Source organism: Apodemus sylvaticus, chromosome 12, assembly GCF_947179515.1.
Source record: "Apodemus sylvaticus chromosome 12, mApoSyl1.1, whole genome shotgun sequence".
Taxonomy (NCBI): domain Eukaryota; kingdom Metazoa; phylum Chordata; class Mammalia; order Rodentia; family Muridae; genus Apodemus; species Apodemus sylvaticus.
Window position 1 is genome coordinate 32,991,925 of NC_067483.1, and position 19,167 is coordinate 33,011,091.

Genomic DNA, 19,167 nt, shown 5'->3' on the forward strand with positions numbered 1-19,167 from the left:
TAGAGAGAAATGGTTTTCAGCAAATTATGCCATGGAAATTCAAAGGAAGACCATTGTTTAGCTGTCACATGTGAGTATCCATACTATTTAAAGTGAATGTCAACCTGTCACACTTATCACAGACCACATTTAAGCACCCTTGGATCACTGACCTAAGCACACCCCTTTCCATGCAGAGTAGAAGACAAACATAAAACATATAAATAGAAAATAGGCAAAAGTCCTTCAAGTACAGAAACTACTGATATTAAATAAAAAATTCAAATTTTTTATTTTAATTCAAAATTTAAATGTTTGCAGTCATCTACATGCACCATTCTATAAATGGAGTAGGTGCAGGAAAGAGTGGAGGGAAACTGGATTGTATGGTGAGACATGTACTGAAAAAAATCAATATATACAACTGGACAAAGAGGGGAAAAAAGCTATCACTCCTTAAATAGGCAAAACAATCTACCAGATGTGTAAGTGCTTATCAAGTGGATTGTAAGTGGGCAACATCTTTATCAGAAAGGAAAGGAGAGGCAAATCACAGAGAGCCCCTATCACATGAACTGCAACAGCTACAATGGCAACCGTCTTCAATGTTGGCAAGAGATCAGTCAGCAGAACTTTCCATGACCACATTTATGACTGATGCAATGGATGCTACAGTGCATATTTGGAGGTCAGAGGGCACGGTGGAGGAGTCCATGATCTCCATATACAGTGTGGGCTCTGGGGACAAACTGAGGTTGTCACAATTGGTGGTAAGCATCTTCATCTGCTAAGCCCTCTTGAGATTGCCACCTGTTTTTGACACAGACTCTTTTGAACCTGAATTGGTCACATGGGTTAGAATGGCTGTTCCTGTACCTCAACAATCCTACTGTCTCCACCTCCTCAGAGTTTCAATTACTGGCATGCACACACACAGCCAGCATTTTATGTGGGTTTTGAGGATCGAGCCCATGTCCTTCAGCTTGCATGCAGCAATTTAATAAACGAGCTACCTCGCTAGCCCCTTATACTCTTTATCAATGCTTTATGGCTCTTTCACAACTGGGGGAGTGGGAGAGCTCCAGCCTTTCCATACTACGTCATTATCTCTCCTTCATTTCCTTTCCCGGCCACCCTCCCCCATGCCCGTACCCCACTCTGGCTGGCTCCCTCCCTCCCTCTCTTCCTGAGATCATACATCCTTCTACGTTCTTACCACATGGCTTCATTCCCCTGCCCTATCAGCTCTCTTCTCTCCCCCATCATGATCTCATTTCCAGTTTCATAACACACACACACACACACACACACACACACACACACACACACACACACACCTTTAAATGTAGGTTCTGCGTGTAAAATAAAATGTTATTTATTATGCATCTGGATTATAATGATTTCCAGTTGTATCAGTCTCCCTGCAAACGTCCTGATTTCATTTCCCACCACACCTGAGAGGACATTATGTGTCTGGAGCACGTCTTCTTCATCTGTTCAGCCGCTGATGGACACCTAGACCCATGCCATTGCTCCGTAATTGTGAACAATGCAGCAATAAGCCTAGATGTCCATGCAGTGTGTTGACTTAAGAGTCCTTTAGATGGCCAAGAGCGGGAGGCTGGGCAAGTGTAGTATCAGTCCCTTGAGGACCTTCCACATGACTGGGATAGTGGCTGAACCAACCGACATTCTCTACAGAAGTGAATAATAAGTGCTCTTCTTCTCCCACACCAAGTACTCTTTCTTAGGGTGAGTTTCCAGGGCTGGAAAGATGGCTCTTTGGTTAGGAATACTTGTTATTCTTACAAAAGTCCTAGGATTCAGTTCCTAGTACCTTAATGATGGACAATAAGGATCTAATCCCCCTCTTCTGACCGTCCCAGATTCCAGGCATACATGTGGTACACATGTACATACATACATCCTTACATATAATACATATATACATACATATGAGCAAAGAACTCATACACATAAAATAAAATAAATAAATATCTTAACAAGTAATTATTATTTCCTTGATATAGGAGGAACTTATACATAAGGTTTTCAGTGGCAATGTATAAGTAATCCTATCAATGACCTGGTTTGATGGGAACAGTGGAAGATAACAAAGGTCATACTCAAGATTTCTGTGTTTGGTGAATGGTGTTGGGAAATTAGCTAACAATTGTGTGTGTGTGCATGTGTGTGCATGCATATGTATGTACATATATATGTACATACATGTATATATGATATACATATGTGTATATATATATGCATATATATATGGGATTCTTACCTTACACCAAAACATGTCTAATTGAAACTGAATTAGTCTACTAGATAATAAAAATGGTGTCTTTCTACTGTTCAGGTGGATCCTCTTTATATATTAGTAAAAATTGAGGTGCACTCAGGACTCAAAGGCAGGATACAGTGAACCAGCAGAGTAAAACATAGGTTAAATAATCTGTCAGATGGAAGACAAACTGGGGAAAATAACTAAAGGGAACTGCAAACCAATGAAGTGTGTTTCCCTGAGCAACTAGAAAAAAATATAAAGTATCTAAAATACTGAAAGTTAGTCTCCCAAAACCTTCCTTACTGGAACAAAAAAAAAATCTTTGATCAAACTGTTACCTTGGATACAGTAAACAATAGCTACTGTGATACAAATCCAGAGCAGCCAAGCTGGGGTTCACATTCCATGTATGTGTATAGTTCAAACTGCACACATGGGTTCACTTCTGTTATTAAAAGGAAACCTTTCTCCATGAAGTGTAGAGTCCTACATTGGATTGTAGATCCCAGATAGGTCATGGTGATAGCTTAGTAAAGTCTAGGATTTAATATACAGTAAACCAACAAAATTGATCTCTCTGTTAGGGTGATTGTACCATAACCATACAAGATGTTGATATGAAGGGGAGGTGGATGAAGGCCTTCAGGTATGCCGTTTGGGTAGATCTAATGATATTCCAAAATGAAGAGTTTATTACAAATGAAAAATCTCTTGAACTAAGAGTAAGTCAAGGGTTAATGCTTGCTATGCAGTCATGAGGACCTAGCAGAAAGTTCTATCCCAGAATCCATCTAGAAACTCAGACACAGTGGGTTGTGTTTATAAGCCCAGAGCTTGGGAGGCGGGACAGGCAGGTCCCTGGAGCTTGCTGATTGGCCAGCACAGCCTACTCTGTGAGCCCCAGGCCAGTAACCCACCCTGTCTCACAACACAAGGTGAGAAATGACAGCAGAGCTTGCTCTCAGCCCTCCAGGGCTGTCTACACAGCAGTAAGCTGTCCAGCTACAGAAGGCCTAGCTTACCACTCAGTCTTTTATGGTTTTCCAACTTGCTCTCCTAAGCTTGCCAAAGCTACTTCTGTGTGGCTGCTTCAAATTGTTTGAACATTTGCCGAATCTCTCTTATGTTTTGATACCTAGCACAACTGTGTAATTTGCCTTTCCAAAACAATGTCAGCATGCTTCTGGTCCCCTGATAACTTCAGATACATTCAGCATGTAGCCTGTATTCCTGGCCTCTTACATTCTCCATTAAGAGAAACAAGGGGCCAGTGACTCTAATGGACTTTTTCCTCTTCTTGGTGGATGAACATAGCTCTCATGGAAATCAAATGCAAGCAGCATTTGGGGGGGGCTGCAAACACCCCACTACCTTTTCATAGAGAATAGAATCTTCTGCTGAAAATTCGCATACCTGCCACTGTCTTGCAGAAGAGGGGCAAAGTAAGATTGGTGTTCTAGCTTCTTCTCAGACATCACAACAGCAGTTAATTCACACACACACACACACACACACACACACAGGATTCTTGGGCACCCAGTCACCTCGGATGTTACAGTGGCACCCCATCGGATACTCGGACAAAGAAAATGGTCTATAAAATGAGGTTTAGATGGACCAAAAAATTACATATTGATTTTTGGGGGATACCATTCATAAATACAAGGAAACATCAGTTTCCCTAAGAAGTCAAGCTGGAAAGGACAGGGTGAAATACCTTGTAGACACTGGGAAGGGAGAGAATAAAGAGCAATCCCATTAGGAAACACCAAGGAGTTCTTGCTGTAATGCATTTTGTTTACCTTTGAATAACAGAGATTTGAGTTATATTCAGTTGTCCTCATGTAAAAATCTAAATTTGTTCGTTACAGACTTGGCCTGACCATCCAATCCAGATTCTCAAAGTAGAGCCCTCCACCCTGTGAATATTTGAGTATTCTTTCAAACCTGGACTTTGGGTCTGCCTTCCGTGGCAAACCTATCAAAACTGAAATAGATACTTCCTTTACAAAGGTATGATCACGGAGAGGGCTCCAAGCAAATATCTGGCTTCGACATGAATGGTTTTGGAGCCAGAGCTCTCAGGACACAGGAGAATCACAGGAAGGGAGGAGGCCAAACTCACCATGGCCCCTTGGCTTGTCCTTTGGGCAACTTCTCTCTGCAGCCTGGCCACAGCCAGCTTCTCCCTGTAGAGGCAAAAGCAGGCGATCAGGTGACTGTTTCAGGGCTGAGATTCCCCCAAATGGCTGGGAAGTATTATTTTGAAGTCTCCAAAGGAGCTGAGTCCTTTCCTTCCCTCCTTCCCTCCACCATACTTAGTATTAAATATTTAAAGTAATCGGTCTCTGGGGCATTGTCCATGTCCAGCATCTCAGCACTGACTCCTTTGTTTTGGAATTCGTAATAGAGGAATACATACTGGATGCTAGGTTATGCAGTGTTCCACTAACCTCATTTGCATATCCTTTGTCACTTACGTTGCTGAGGCTGTTTCATTAGTACTTCAGTATTGACTTTGCTTATAGATTTTTAATTGTTTGCTCTTTTCCCTACATAAGCAAACTGAATTTTAAAAGCAAACAAAACATAACTCTACACCATTCTTGAAATGTTGCCTGTTCTGTTATATGTTTGAGAATTGCTCATTATATATAGAATATATGTGTGTGTGTGTGTGTGTGTGTGTGTGTGTGTGTTATTTTATTAGAATATATATTGTAGCCGGGCGTGGTGGCGCACACCTGTAATCCCAACAATTGGGAGACAGAGGCAGGCAGATTTCTGAGTTCAAGGCCAGCCTGGTCTACATGGTGAGTTCCAGGACAGCCAGGGCTACACAGAGAAATACTGTCTCGAAAAACAAAACAAAACAAAACAATAAAGAATATAGATTGTATGTTATATATTATATATCATACATAGAGAAGAGGAAACTGGAGTTGAACATGCCTAAGTGAACCACTGAGCTCTGAGCTGCGATATGACAGGATCAGATGTTAGGTTTCCTTACATCAAAGTCTAAACTAAAGACTGTGCATATTATTTTTCAAGGTTTAAGAAATTTTTTAAATAAAGATTTTAAATCCAAATCATGAGTCAGTGAAATAGCCCTAAAGGTAAAGGTGCTTTAAAAACCTGAGGCCCTGAGATTGATTTGTAACCTGTGGAAGCCACCTTTGGAAAGGGAGAAATGACCCCTGAAAGTCAGTTTCTGGCTTCCAGGTAAACATACACACACAACAAATGAATACATGCTGAATCAGGTTTAGTGTTCATACTTCATAATGGGATTTAGTTCATATTCTTCATAACTAATTACATTTCCAATATATAGAATACTCACTAAAATGTTAAGAATGCTTACGATAATAAATGCATTTTGAACAGCTTTTCAGTTTTTGAGAGAGTGAACAGATGACAGAGAGGTGATTAGCAGCATCTGCGCAGCCCCCATCGCAGCTCCTATTCTCAGTGATGACTACCGTCAAATCCCTCTCCTCCTAGAGAGATGAAGTGTTTGGATGGCCCTTCATCCCTATTCCACTGCAGCTGCCATCACTCGCAGGGCATGACAGGCTGCCCCATACCCAGGTTCCTGCCTGCAATGACCGTGAGACATCTGACCATCAACACCAAAGAAACCAAACAAACTTTCTAGGCTAATTAGGTCAATGAAGTGCTTGCCTTGCAAGCATGAGGATCTGAATTGGAATTCCACAACACATGGGGACAGGCAGGGGTGGTGCCATGGGCCCCAGAAACCATCCAAGATCAATAACTCTACAGCATCACCTCCCTCCAGCATGCTGCAATATTAACTGGGTTATGGTGTGTAGTTCTTACCCAGAAAACCCCATTTGCTATGGCCCTCCATGGCCCCTGACTATTATAATTTTCTTTCCCCTCTTCTACAATGATCTCAGGCAACAGGACAGAAAAACAGAGAGAGAACATGTATGTGTTAGAGAAGGTGTATGTGTGACAAAGACAGGGGGTGTGTGCAAAAGAAGAAGGGAGAAGGAAGGGAGAGAGAGAAGGAGGGATAGAGGGAAAGAGAGGGAAGGAGGGAGAGAGAGAGGCCCCACTGTAGCTAAAAACCACACTGATACTCTCTGTGCTAGGACCAGTTTGAATTTCTGCACTGACCAGCAATTCCTGCATCAAGACACTTCTCTGATGAAGTCTGACAGCTGTACTAACTTTAGAAAGGAGTCAAAATGGGGAAACAGGAGCTGGTCAGGGAATAGACCTGGGAAAAGTTTGGGGAGGAATTGGAGAGTGAATATGACAAACTACATTGAGTACACATGTGAACTGCTTAAAGAATCGATTAAAACGTTACTTATGCAAATCAAAACAACCCTAAGATTTCACCTCATACCAGTCAGAATTGCTAAGATTAAAAAATCAGGAGACGGGCAGGAGAGATGGCTCAGCGGTTAAGAGAACCAACTGCTCTTCCAGAGGTCCTGAATTCAATTCCCAGCAACCACCTGGTGGCTCACAACCATCTGTAATGGTGTCTGGTGCCCTCTTCTGGTGTGTCTGAAGACAGAAATGGTGTACTCATATACATTAAATAAATAAATCTTTAAAAAAAAAAACTCAGGAGACAGCAGGTATTGGAGGATGTGGAGAAAGAGGAACACTCCTCCACTGCTGGTGGGATAGCAAGCTGGTACAACCACTCTGGAAATCAGTCTGGCAGTTCCTCAGAAAACTGGGCATGACACTTCCAAAGAATCCTGTTATACCACTCCTGGGCATATACCCACAGGATTCCCCAGCATGCAATAAGGACACATGCTTCACTATGTTCATAGCAGCCTTATTTATAATAGCCAGAAGCTGAAAAGAACCCAGATGTCCCTCAATGGAAGAATGGATACAAAAAAATGTGGTATATTTACACAATGGAATATTACTCAGCAATTAAAAACAATAAATTCATGAAACTCTTAGGCAAATGGTTGGAACTGGAAAATATCATACTAAGTGAGGTAACCCAATCACAAAAGAACACACATGGAATGCAGTCACTGATAAGTAGATATTAGCCCAGAAGCTCTGAATACCCAAGACACAACTCACATATCAAATGATTCCCAAGAAGAAGGAAGGAGAGGGCTCTGGTTCTGGAACGGCTTGATGCAGTATTGTAGGGGATTGCCAGGACAGAGAAGTGGAAGGGGGTTAATTGGGGAAAGGGCAGAGGGAAGAGGGGTTATGGGACTTATCGGGAGGGGGAACTGGGAAAGGGGAAATCATTTGGAATGTAAACAAAGAATATAGAAAAGGAAAAAAAGAAGAAGAAGAAGCCTCAGACAGTCAGATTCTAGGAATCCAATCCAGAATAATGTCCCCAAGGAAGGGACCAGTGACTTAGGGCTGGAGAGATGGCTCTATGGTTAGGCACTTGCCTGGCAAGCATGAGGACCTGAGTTCAAATCTCTAGCAGTGTTATACACAGGTCTGAAATGCCAGGTCCACAGGGGACAGAGGCAGGAAGGCCCCTGGGGCTTGCTGGTTCCCATCCTAGATCCAAGTCCAGTGACAAACCCTGCCTCAAAAGACTAAGGCAGACAGTAATAGAACAGGACAGGGGACATCCCTTTCTGTTCCTAAGTAAATACATAAAAGAAGGGGGGCTGCATCAAAATGACCTATGTGTTTGCAGGTACGTGGAAGCACTCACATGTTAGAGCAAGCATTGCTGAAATCAGAGGTTGGGACTCAATGTGTAGGCAAATATCAACTCAAGGAGAAGAGTTATTCCAGACATGAGAAAAGGAAAGTTACTCCAGACAGGCACAGCGAGAACTCAGATTCTGCCTTGATTAGTGCTATTTTAATTAATTAATACGTGAATTTAGAACTTAATGAAAGAGTAGAAGGAGAAGCACCAAAGAGATGGCAGCTGCAGGAACACCAAATCCTGTTCTCTCCATGAAACAGTGTCAGGGTGACAACACAGAAAGGGATCAGGCAGCAGAAGAGGGGGCGGCATCAGTGCTGTGGCTTCCCTCTTCCCACACAGCGGCGTTTGTGGGATTGAGCAATAGACTCAGTCAGGAACGAGCAACACAGTCCGGCAGCTTTCACCAGTAAGCTAGTTTGCCCTACACATCCTGGCATGCGATGCCTTCCAAACTGTAGTTGCAAAACGGCTGTGAAGTCAGTTGGGACCAGCTTCTTTTTCAGGCTAATTGAAGGTTCTTACAAACAGTTTTGTGTTTAAAAAAAAATGATACATAATAATAAAGAAAGAAAAAATGCTTGCCTTTGAAGCTCCCCACAGCAAATGCACATGCACGCTCCCGTCTGAAGGGTTTAGTTCTCCTGCTGACAAGAGACAACTGCAATTGCATGGCACGTCTCTGTTTTGTTCTGCTGCAAAGTAGGGAGCTCATTATGATGCTGGTACTAAGTTTATGATTACAAAACTGACGCCTGGGGATATGTGATCAAAAGCCACGGATCCTTATCTCCAGAACAGGGACAAAGCACAATATCAAAAATACACAACAAATCAGACAGACACCCACTTCCCTTGCAGTGCAGCGAAATGGAATGTGTAACTCAGGAAGAAACAGATCCTCTCTTCATAACATACTTTAAACCCAAATGGAGAATTAGTCTTAGGTTGCTAAAGTCCTTTAATATAACCCCTGGGGAGATGTTACAGTGGGGATGAGTGCTTGCTATGCAACCAAGAGGACCCATGTTCCAATCTGTAACATCTGTATAAAATCCAGGCACGGCCACACATGTGTCTGTCACCACAGTGCTGGGGGGGGGGGGAGTAGAGATGAGAGGATTGGTGGGGCTGGAGGGTCACCAAACTGGCTCTCGGTTCACTGAAAGACCCTATGTGACAAGAGAAAGACAGTAATAGAGGAGGGTACCCAACATCTTCCTCTGGCTCCAACCCAAGACAATAATAGAGGAGAATGAATTCTCCTGTAATGTGACTCACGGGTCTTGGGAACACCACTGGTAGATCTGCAAGAAAGCCCAGGCGAGAACGCACACTCCCACCCACAATGAAACCACGGACATTTGCAAACATTTGAAAATACCTGAAAGGCTCCTGTGTTGAGAAAACACTTCCCAAAGAGAAGCTGCCCAGAAATAGGGGATTGTGTTCAGTGGGTGAAGAGTAGGGAACAGACTTGGGGTTCCACAGGGCCTTCTGGTGCACCAGCGTCAATTCCAGAATTTTCTATAAACAATTTACTAGTCATTAGCATCTCTAAGAGGGGCCCACAACTCCTACACCTACTGAGCAGGAAGAATGGATACTGAGACTCTGTCTCAAACTAAATCAATAAAAAATATAGTTGCATTATAGTATAGACATACATATAATTGATAGATGTATGCAAAGGTATTTTAAGGCTTGTTTTTATGTGAATGTCTGTTTGTGCGTATGTAGATGTACATGTGGATATTGACATAAACCAGAGGTGTCAAGTTCCCTAGAGCTGGAGTGACAGGTGAGTGCTAGGAGCTGGACTCAGGAGCTCTGCAAAAGCAGCACAAGTTCAAGCCATCAGCCCCCTCTCTAGTACCAATAAAGAGCGATTTTTCAAACAAAAAATAAAGTAGCACAGTTTTATCCTTTAGCAAATAATGTTCATGCTTAGATAATGGGGCAGGAATCCTAGGCTCCCATTTTTGCTTCTGTAATGTCGTGATGTCACATGGGGGTAGCCTCTGACAGGCCACTACCATAACAGAACAAAACTGGTAAACACTACTACTGCATTGTTACATAAAAAGTTTAACCCCATATATCCTCAGAATGGTCAAAGAGCCCCAAGGCCTTCTGAACACCGCTAGCATGAAGTAATGCCCATGAGCCATATGAAATCATGTAATGCGTGTGCGTGCAGGACAAAGGCCTTGTCTCTCCCTAGCCAAAAGCTTAAACATGAGCATTATTACTTTTTTGCTAAATTCATAGAATAGATATATAGATATAGTTATACACACATTTAATTAAAATCATTACATATGCCTGTATATATGCATCTTTGTGTGCATGTAACTGGTATGATTGAGCATGTGAACCTGTGAAAGTGTGGGCATGAATGTGTATATATTAGTGTATATGTGCATATTCAATGTGTGTCTGCATGTATTCAATGTGAATGTGTGTGTATTTAGTGTGTGTGTGTGTATGTGTATGTGTGTGCATTCAGTATTCAGTCTGGCTGTCTATCTCTGTTTCTGCTTTTCTGTCTCTCTGTCTCTGTCTGTCTCTCTCTCTCTTTGTGTGTGTGTGTGTGTGTGTGTGTGTGTGTGTGTGTGTATTCAGTATGTTTACCTCTTCTTGAACATTTGGAATATAGAGGTCAACCTCAGATATCACTCTTCAGATATCATATAACTTACTCTTCCATTTCCTTCTTCATACATGATTACTCTGTTGACATTATTTCTACCCTTTCCTTAACACCAACCAACTCCTCCTGTGCTACATGGACTGAACAAGGCTTGGGGGAGGAAGAAACTCCCCAAAACAATAGAGCCTATTCCTATAGCCGTAGGTTGCTTCCCAGGACTTGAAGGTAAGAATTCTCCTGCTGAAGACACCACATTCTTCAGACGGAGGAATTTGAGGAACTGAGCTGGAACTTACTTGGAATCCTTCTCATTGAGAACTAGTTCTCATAGTACCCCAATTGTTTCACAAGATGCCAAGGGGAAGAAGCAACCAGTAGTCTTGTGCAGCCCACAAAACAATGGTCTTTCCAGCAAGACACCCAATAATCCAAGAGTGGTATCCTACTCTTTGAGATATGGTCTCTAGCCGAAGCTGAAGATTTACCAAGTACATTAGGATTGCGAATGACCACTGACCCAACGCACTATGAGTTGATATTACAAGTACACAGTACTTGTACCTGGCTTCTCGGATCTGAACTCAGGTCTTTACACTTGCAAGGCAAGTATGAGGTTCACACAGGCTGAAAAAATAGTCTCATACCCCTTTTCTTAGCTGTTTAAATCCCATCTTGTCCAAAACATGAACTACCAATGAATGTACATTAATCTAAAATCAAACTCCTTAGCATCAGCACCTTCATAATCAACCTCTCCTGTGAGCACTGCCTCCGTGGGAATGAGCAGGCATCCCCAAGGATGCTATGCATTCTAGAGCAGTTTAACAGGAGCCACACAGAAATACTTAATAGATAATATCAAGAAGACACTAAGGCTGGGAAGATGGCTCAGTTGATAAAGTGCTTGCTACATACGTCTGAGGCTCTGAGTTCAAACCCAGATACCACTAGAGCTAAATATAGTGGTATGCATTTGTAAACCCTGTGCTTGGATATGGATCACTGGTCTAGATCACTTCAGGAATTCCAGGTCAGTGAGAAAGCCACCCCCACTCCCACAAAAACAAGGTGGAAAAACACCCGAGGTTGACCTGTGACAGACACACAGACACACAGACACACACATACACACACACACACAGAGGCATACACATCACTACCACTACTACCACCAGTACAACCATATTCCAAGTGCCAATGTACCCGGTAGTGTAGAAGAAAAATGCAAATCCTATTCCACACATGCACACATGCTCAGTCGTGGCTTTGTTTCAATCGACACTTCTTCCTAATTTCCCCCATGAAGATCCTGCCAAATGCCTAGAGGGAAATTAGATAGATGACTGTTTTCATCTGTGCCTTGAGGCAGGGTGTTATGCTCTAAAATCTTGGGGGTGGGGGGAAAGCAGTTCAATTCATCATCAGCCAGTCCTGCTTCTAGCAGAGTCCCAAGAATAGAAGACCCAAGAATAGGAGCCCGGTGGCGATCTGGTATGTGTGCAGAGAGGACAGGTTTGCTCTCCGGAGGAGTCCAAGGACCATTATCTTCACACACAGACATCCCGGGGAGTTACCCGCTGCAGAGGGCAGGACAATGCCAAGAGGCAGGCGCACCTGTCGCTAGCGCAGATGGGAAGACCAGTGGCTGCTTTCCCTGAATCAAGGCTAAATTAATTAGCCTTTCCCCAGTGCTCCACCTCATTATGCATCTCTCAGATATGGCAAGAGAGGACGGATTTCAAACAAACTTTAGAAGGCACAGCACAGACTAAAGAGAACTCTCCACCTACTTTTTCATTTTTTACATCCTAAATTCTTACAAGCAGCATAAATCACTCTTTCATTCCAAGCTGGGAGAGCCTGTTTACATTTATGCTATGTAAAAGTCAGTAAGCTAAGAATTACTAAAAGTCTGTAGGCTTTTACAAGCATTGTGTACCAGGCACTGAGTAACTCAACAGGTTGATTTCAACACACTGATTTCAGGAGCAAACAAGAATCTAATGGCATTATGTTTGCTAGTAAAGTTGTAGCTGCCATTCCTCCCAAATCAAGAGATGTTTCCTCCCAAAGAGTTTTCTGTGTTGGAATGCATAAATACATTAAAACAAAAAAAAAACAGGAATATATAATTTAGCAGCTTGCCTTTTAAGGGTAACTAATTTGGTAAGAGCTCTTTGGAGCTGGTCAGATAGCTCGTTTGGCCTGGGCGAGGGCCTGAGTTTGATCTCCAGAACCCACCTAAACAAAAACAGGCATGGCAACCTATACTTCTAAACACTAGCTCTGGAGACACAGAGATAAGTAGAGACCTGGAACTCACTCGCCAGCCAGCAAAGCAAACTACAAGCTGCAAGGTAAAAAGAGACCACTAAAAAAATAAAAGACAAGATAGATAATGCATGAGAAATGATAGCCCCTCTAGCTTCTATGTACACACACACACACACACACACACAAAACTCCTTATCCCATATAGTCATTCTCAAAACTGTTCTTAGATTTCCTAGAACTCAAATGCAAGAAACACGTGTACTTCCCTTGATTAGCTCATTCACCTAGCTCTCCACTGACTCATCTATGATATCAGCACTCTCTACTTATCTCCTCCCTAAAAGGCTATGTGACGCTAGAAGGTTAGGACTACATGATTTAAGTGTGCATGGCACAACACCTACATAAAAGCTGCCTTTAATCCTACTACTGTGGAAGGGTAGGGTGGAGACAGGAGGATGCCTGAACCTCACGCTAGTAAGTCTAGCCAAATCAAAGAGCTGCAGGTTCAGGGAGAGAGCCTGTTTCAAAAAGAAAGGGGGGGCTAAAATGTGATCCAAGAATATGCATAATATTGACTGTTGACATCTGGGCTTCCCCCAAGAGGCCACACACATTCTTATGTCTCCATGTGCGCACCTGACACAGGAACACCACACACACACACACACACACACACCTGCACCCTATGCCTCAAAGCTCCACAATTGTGCCAACGTGAGCACACAAGAAGAGCACTGTCCATCCTCGACAGCACCAGCAGGCTTGATGGCCACTCTTTAAAGATGCGGTTCATTTTTCCCTCTGCATTTTCTCCTTTTCTTTTCATGTGTATCTAATATCTTTCCCTAGAATAACATGTGCTTTTTTATGCTGCAGTATTTGATAACTTTAATGGGGCCTCCTGTATGTAACACAACAATGAACAAGTGTAATACCAGTCTCTTCTCTCCCTATGCAAATCTCTTACCAATGAGTGTGAAAACTCCAAGCAAGAGCAAACCACCACACACTTGGAGATACAGGTCACTCTTCCTAACTGATCTCCCTGGAGAGCAAACTCTAGCCAATGACTTCAAATAAAGACCCCTGAAATATATGAGTTTATGAAACACTGGAGAACCAGTTAATTTCTTCAATTAACTTTTACTTCAGAAAAATGCTGTTTGTAGACAAGAATCTTCATGTTTTAAATATTTTTTAAAAAACCTTGAAATTCCCTATATTCTCCAGTCTTATTTCTTTTTAATATTGAAATTCTACTCAAAAGAAATCAAATAGAGCTAATAAAGCTGTGTCCCATGATGTCCAGTCATCTCCCCTCAGTTCTGATGATGTGCAGATTGATGGGTTGTATGTAGCTGAATAAAGAATAGGACTTCTTCAGGAAAACACATGGTGTCTCCTCACACATGAAAACAGCCCTTATGTGACAACTAATTGAGTTCGCCATGGCTTTCAACTATCAATAGCCTTGAAATTTCATTCTGGCTCTGTTTTGATTGAAGGCCCTGAGATGGTGTCTATGAAAAGACTCAAACCATCTGTGTCGCCTCAGGACAAGGAGGCTTGTGAGTTTTGAAATGAAAAGGCTTCAAGACATTGACTGAAATTCTGATGGACAGTAACAAGAGTCAGCACACAAAGTTCCCTTCTCCAGCACAGTGAGCCATGGCCTCAGAGTGAATTCTCAGCGAAATGGTCATGTTTAGGCAAGACTGGGAATACTGTGAATTCACTGCTTGAGTATACCGCCTACTGAGATGGAGATACCCTGCTCTACTTTGAGGAAGATTCAATGAAGACAAAAAGTACACTGAATGCTTTCTGTCCCAGAAAAGTACACTGTGTCCATGTACAGTCAGTGTCATGGACTGAAACATTCCAACCGAAGTAACAATTCTCATTTGAAGTCTTAACCTAAGACTTCATAGTTGATCTATTAAAAGACAGGGAATGAAGGTCTACTGAGCAGACCGTATTAAAACAGTCTTTAGAATGAATCTTAATCAAGGATTCAGGCCTTACACAACAGGGGTATTTCATCACCTCCTCACACACTCACTCTTAGGAAAAGTGGCATGCTAAGTGTGCATGCCCTGAGGTGGTGCTTCTGCAAGCCTCTGAAAGCAGAGATTACCAATGAACTCAGGAACCCAGCAAGTGGCACAGAACACATCCCAAAAGCACTTGGCATGAGTTCATCCAGCCCAGTCTTGATCTTGGCTTTCAAGGCTGTGGAATTGAAAGGCAATCCCTTTCTGTTGTTTAAGGTTTCTTATTTAACGCACCATGTTAGGACAGCCCAAGCAAGCTAATGCACTTCGGGCAGAAATCTACTCACTATGTGCATTTGTATGGGACCCATCTCTCTGAATATAAGATAAACCACCCTAAACAAAACACCCCACCTTCTGAGTTGGGAATACTTCAGGTCAGAGGCTGTTAAATGCTAAAGTCTGTGGGAAATCTCCAGAAATCTGAAAATGTCAATGTCTGAAATATCTTCTACCCAAGCATTTTTGGCAAAGGACACTCCACCTGGACACACATAAGGTGTTCGGTTCAGTTGACAGGCATTCTATGCAAAGTACAACATATTTTCTATAAGGGAGTATTGACTCCTGATCAGAAGAAGGCAATTACTTTTAGAAAAATCTAGTCTACTTCTTAATCAAGAGTTGCAGTATGCTAAAGCCAACTAGTTACATGTGACAACACAATCATAATTATTTGAAAGCTATGTGTTTCTTAGTCTAAATAACACAATAAGTTTCTTTATTTATTTAGGCAGTGCTTTTTAAAGAAACTAAAGGTAACTATGGTAAGCCAAACAACACCATGGCTAAATCTCTACATGTGCATATAATCTTAACCCTGGAGACACCTAGAACATCTGCTGAGGGGTGGTTGACTACATGCAGAGGTTACTCTCTAGGGCCTTACCAGGTTTTGTTTGAGATAAGGTCTCTAATTGACTGAGAACTTGCCTAATAGTTAGCAAGTATGTTCAATGAACTCATCTATCTGCCTGTCCAGAGTTGGATTACAGTGGCACACCAGCACACTGGCTCTTTACACAGCTCCTGGGGATTGAAGTCAGGCACTGATGCTTAAGAATCAAGTATCTCTACCTCCACAGTCTGTCAGTTGGTTTTACTAAGAATTCTATAAGCTCTGGTACCTGATAAAATACAATATCCGTTCTCCCTTTGCTAGGGGCATACAGATTTGGTTTTCTGAAGTAAGGATGGCTTGTGACTACATGTGTGTGATTTCTGGAGGCATTTGTAGATGCTGAGGAGTTTAAGTAGATGACTTCTTGTCTCTCAACTGTTTAGCCTAGAGGTAATTTCTGTGCATGTGGGTGTGTTGGTTACTAGGGTGCAGGTACCTTTCTTTATTAGTGTACTCTTTGTGATGAAATGATCTTCACTAGGCCTAGATGTGTGTCAATAATTAGAGAAGATTTTTGTTTTCTTTTGAGTCAAGGTCTCATGTAGCCCATTTGCTAATGTGTCAGTTTTCACACTGCATCATCTAGCGAACATGTGTTCTGCATACTTGCCTTTAGTGGACTCTGGACTACCACGTGGCCCTACTGTAATAGATAGATGCTGAGAACCCTGAACCTCAAAAAAAGGATATTGTGGGTCACCTAAAAACAAGCTTAGGAAATAATGATACCAGAATAAAGATCTAAAAGCATCTTACGCACTGATTCCAATACTTAAAGATGAAAAAAATAAACTAGCAAAGAGAATAAACATCTTGATGATCAAACCATGAGTGATTACAATAGAAAACAACAGATCAGGCAGGAATCATCATACAGGGTTAAATCCATTCTGTTTCTAGAGATAATTGATGTTTGAAGAAAAGTGTACAGAAATATAAGAAACCATCAATCAGCACGTTAAATAACTGATCCATAAACTCATCTCATAGTAGTTGACACTTCAATGGGTTGCATCCTTGTCCATTTGCAAAAATCAGAAGGGTAATTTGGGCTTCATTAAAAATTCTTTCTGAAGCAGGAATGGTGGGTTATGCCAGAAGCAAGTCTTATCTAAAGTATATAAACAGTATATATAAACAGACGCCAAGTTATTCCTTCCATGGAAAAGCCTTACTCAGCGACTGTTCAGCAGTACATAGAAAGGCCCTCATAAGTGCCTTCCCCATTAACTGTTACCTCCTCCAACTGCTGAACTGCTAACATCTAATGCATCCTGCTAGTAGGGAAGGCATAGGATCCAGTTGTGTATCCACTGGAGAGCCTCCCAGGGCCTATTGGATAATTCCAAACCCATGGTTATACATACAACCTTCCGTTAAACGCCGTGGGATCCACAAAAATCCCAAAGCCATGAATACAGTGATGCTATTCATAGAGAAGAAACAGTGGCAGGCATGGTAAGGAACTAAAAGAGGGCTGGGGACAGGAGCCAGACTGTACTATATACATGTGTGAAAATGCCTATCAACAAAAATACTTTGAGATTTAGATTTACTTGGCTTTTACTTGTGGTATAAATAACTCATCCTTTTTTCAAGCAGCCATGATGACAAGGATTATCATATCCTACAACAATGACAACACCCCAAAGACAGGGATGGTCTTCAGGAAGAAATGAACAAACTAAGGGTCCCCATGGCCTCTGACTTAAACAGGTAGCTAATGAAACTAGAATCTGGCACTGAAGAGATGCCTTGGTAGTTAATGGTTGTCACTTCTTTTCCAGAGGACATATGTCAGTGATTTAAAACAGTTTGTACCAGGGGATATGACACTCTTCTCTGGCCTCTACAGGTATCCAGATGCATGCGTGCATACACACACACATAAAAATATAAAGTGCAACTTTAAAATACATTATTCCCTGAGCTCATTATTTTAATGATATATAAATCTGCCTCTTTACCAGGTACTGGGGAGACTCAGGAATTTCCTTTTTGCTCTATGTTTCTCAGCATGGAAACATTCCTGACCTTTCTCAAGCTTTCATATGAAATCACCTCCCATAACTACATGCATAAAGTAAAGATGTGTTTTCTTCTAGATGGTAAGGAAACTGTGGTCCAAATGAAGCTTCTGCCATCGCAGATTAAAAAAGGCCCCTGGGTCTGCCCCTGGGAGGAATTTCCACACCTTAAAGGAATCTGCTCCTGCATATTGCTGTATATAAGAACCCTCCAACAATAAGACGCCACAATGATGGACAGAATTATCAGATCTGCTGTACATGCATAGGATTTCCATTAAGGGAAGGGACCACTTAAGACTTTGGCTAGGTGTCTAACCCATATGGAGAACACAAAAACAAAACCAAACATTTTTTGACAATGTTAAGAACTAAAGCACAGCCAAGAACCAAAACCCAAAAGGCAAGTAATGCCACCATTAGACTACAAGGAAAAGAAAATCCCACAATACTTGGGCACATGGACAGTGTCTCCACCCTCAATATAGTCAGCCTGTTCAGAGTGTGACACCTTGACAAATTAAAGGACCAGAACCACTGTCACTGAAAGAAAGGGAAGAAAGGAAGGAAACTCACCAACAGGGCCCACAAAAGATAGATAAGAAAGTTGGAAGAGAATACAAGCATTGATTAAAGGCCAGAAAGGAAACCGAGATAGCTGCGAGTGCTGCTCATACCCCCAGACTACCCCACCCCTGCCCATGCCCATTGTATTGTTTCTTTTGGCTCAGGCCGGGAGAGCTTTGTCTTGTGTCTAATAATACCATTATTTATGAAATGGAAGAAAACATCCTGATAAGAATATACCTCAATAGAAAAAAAAAGGAAGAAGAAAAAGTCTTCTGTATAATCAGAGTGCAGGGATGAGAAAGAAAGGCATCTTCAAAGCAATAACAATTACAAAGCAGTTGGAGAACATGATAAGCACTGACAGAAGCAGCGGCACAAAAATCTATTCAACTGCCTCGTGCTTTCTGTTACTTGAATCCAAGCAAGGCTAGCAGCCGCTTGCTAGGGAAACCTGGCACACTGTGAAACTCAGCCTGAGCCAACGTGTGGCTGGGGTGGAAGGAATGTGACAGAGAGGAAGGCTGGAGGGAAGGACAGGGATGGGTGGCAATATAATTCTTTATAATCCTTCTCGCAACATGACAGTCACTGACCTATTGCAAATCAATAGAGCAGACACAAGATTGTGAAAACCCACAGTCTTGGACTCAGAGCCCCTGCCAATCAAAAGCTAGACTTTATAAAAGCCTCCCTTGACCCATATGACCAATGCTCAGTT

At 42.1% G+C, this 19,167-nt stretch overlaps 1 protein-coding gene across 1 annotated transcript in view; it reads right to left on the reverse strand.

The window, feature by feature from the left end:
• The window catches only part of Nckap5 (NCK associated protein 5), a gene marked incomplete at its 5' end in the record, with an annotated part of 602,587 nt that overhangs the window by 552,807 nt on the left and 30,613 nt on the right, over positions 1-19,167 (reverse strand). The window contains one exon of the mRNA XM_052201054.1: positions 4,395-4,458. Within this exon, the coding sequence (XP_052057014.1) occupies positions 4,395-4,458 (64 nt within the window). The remainder of the gene's footprint in view (positions 1-4,394; positions 4,459-19,167) is intronic.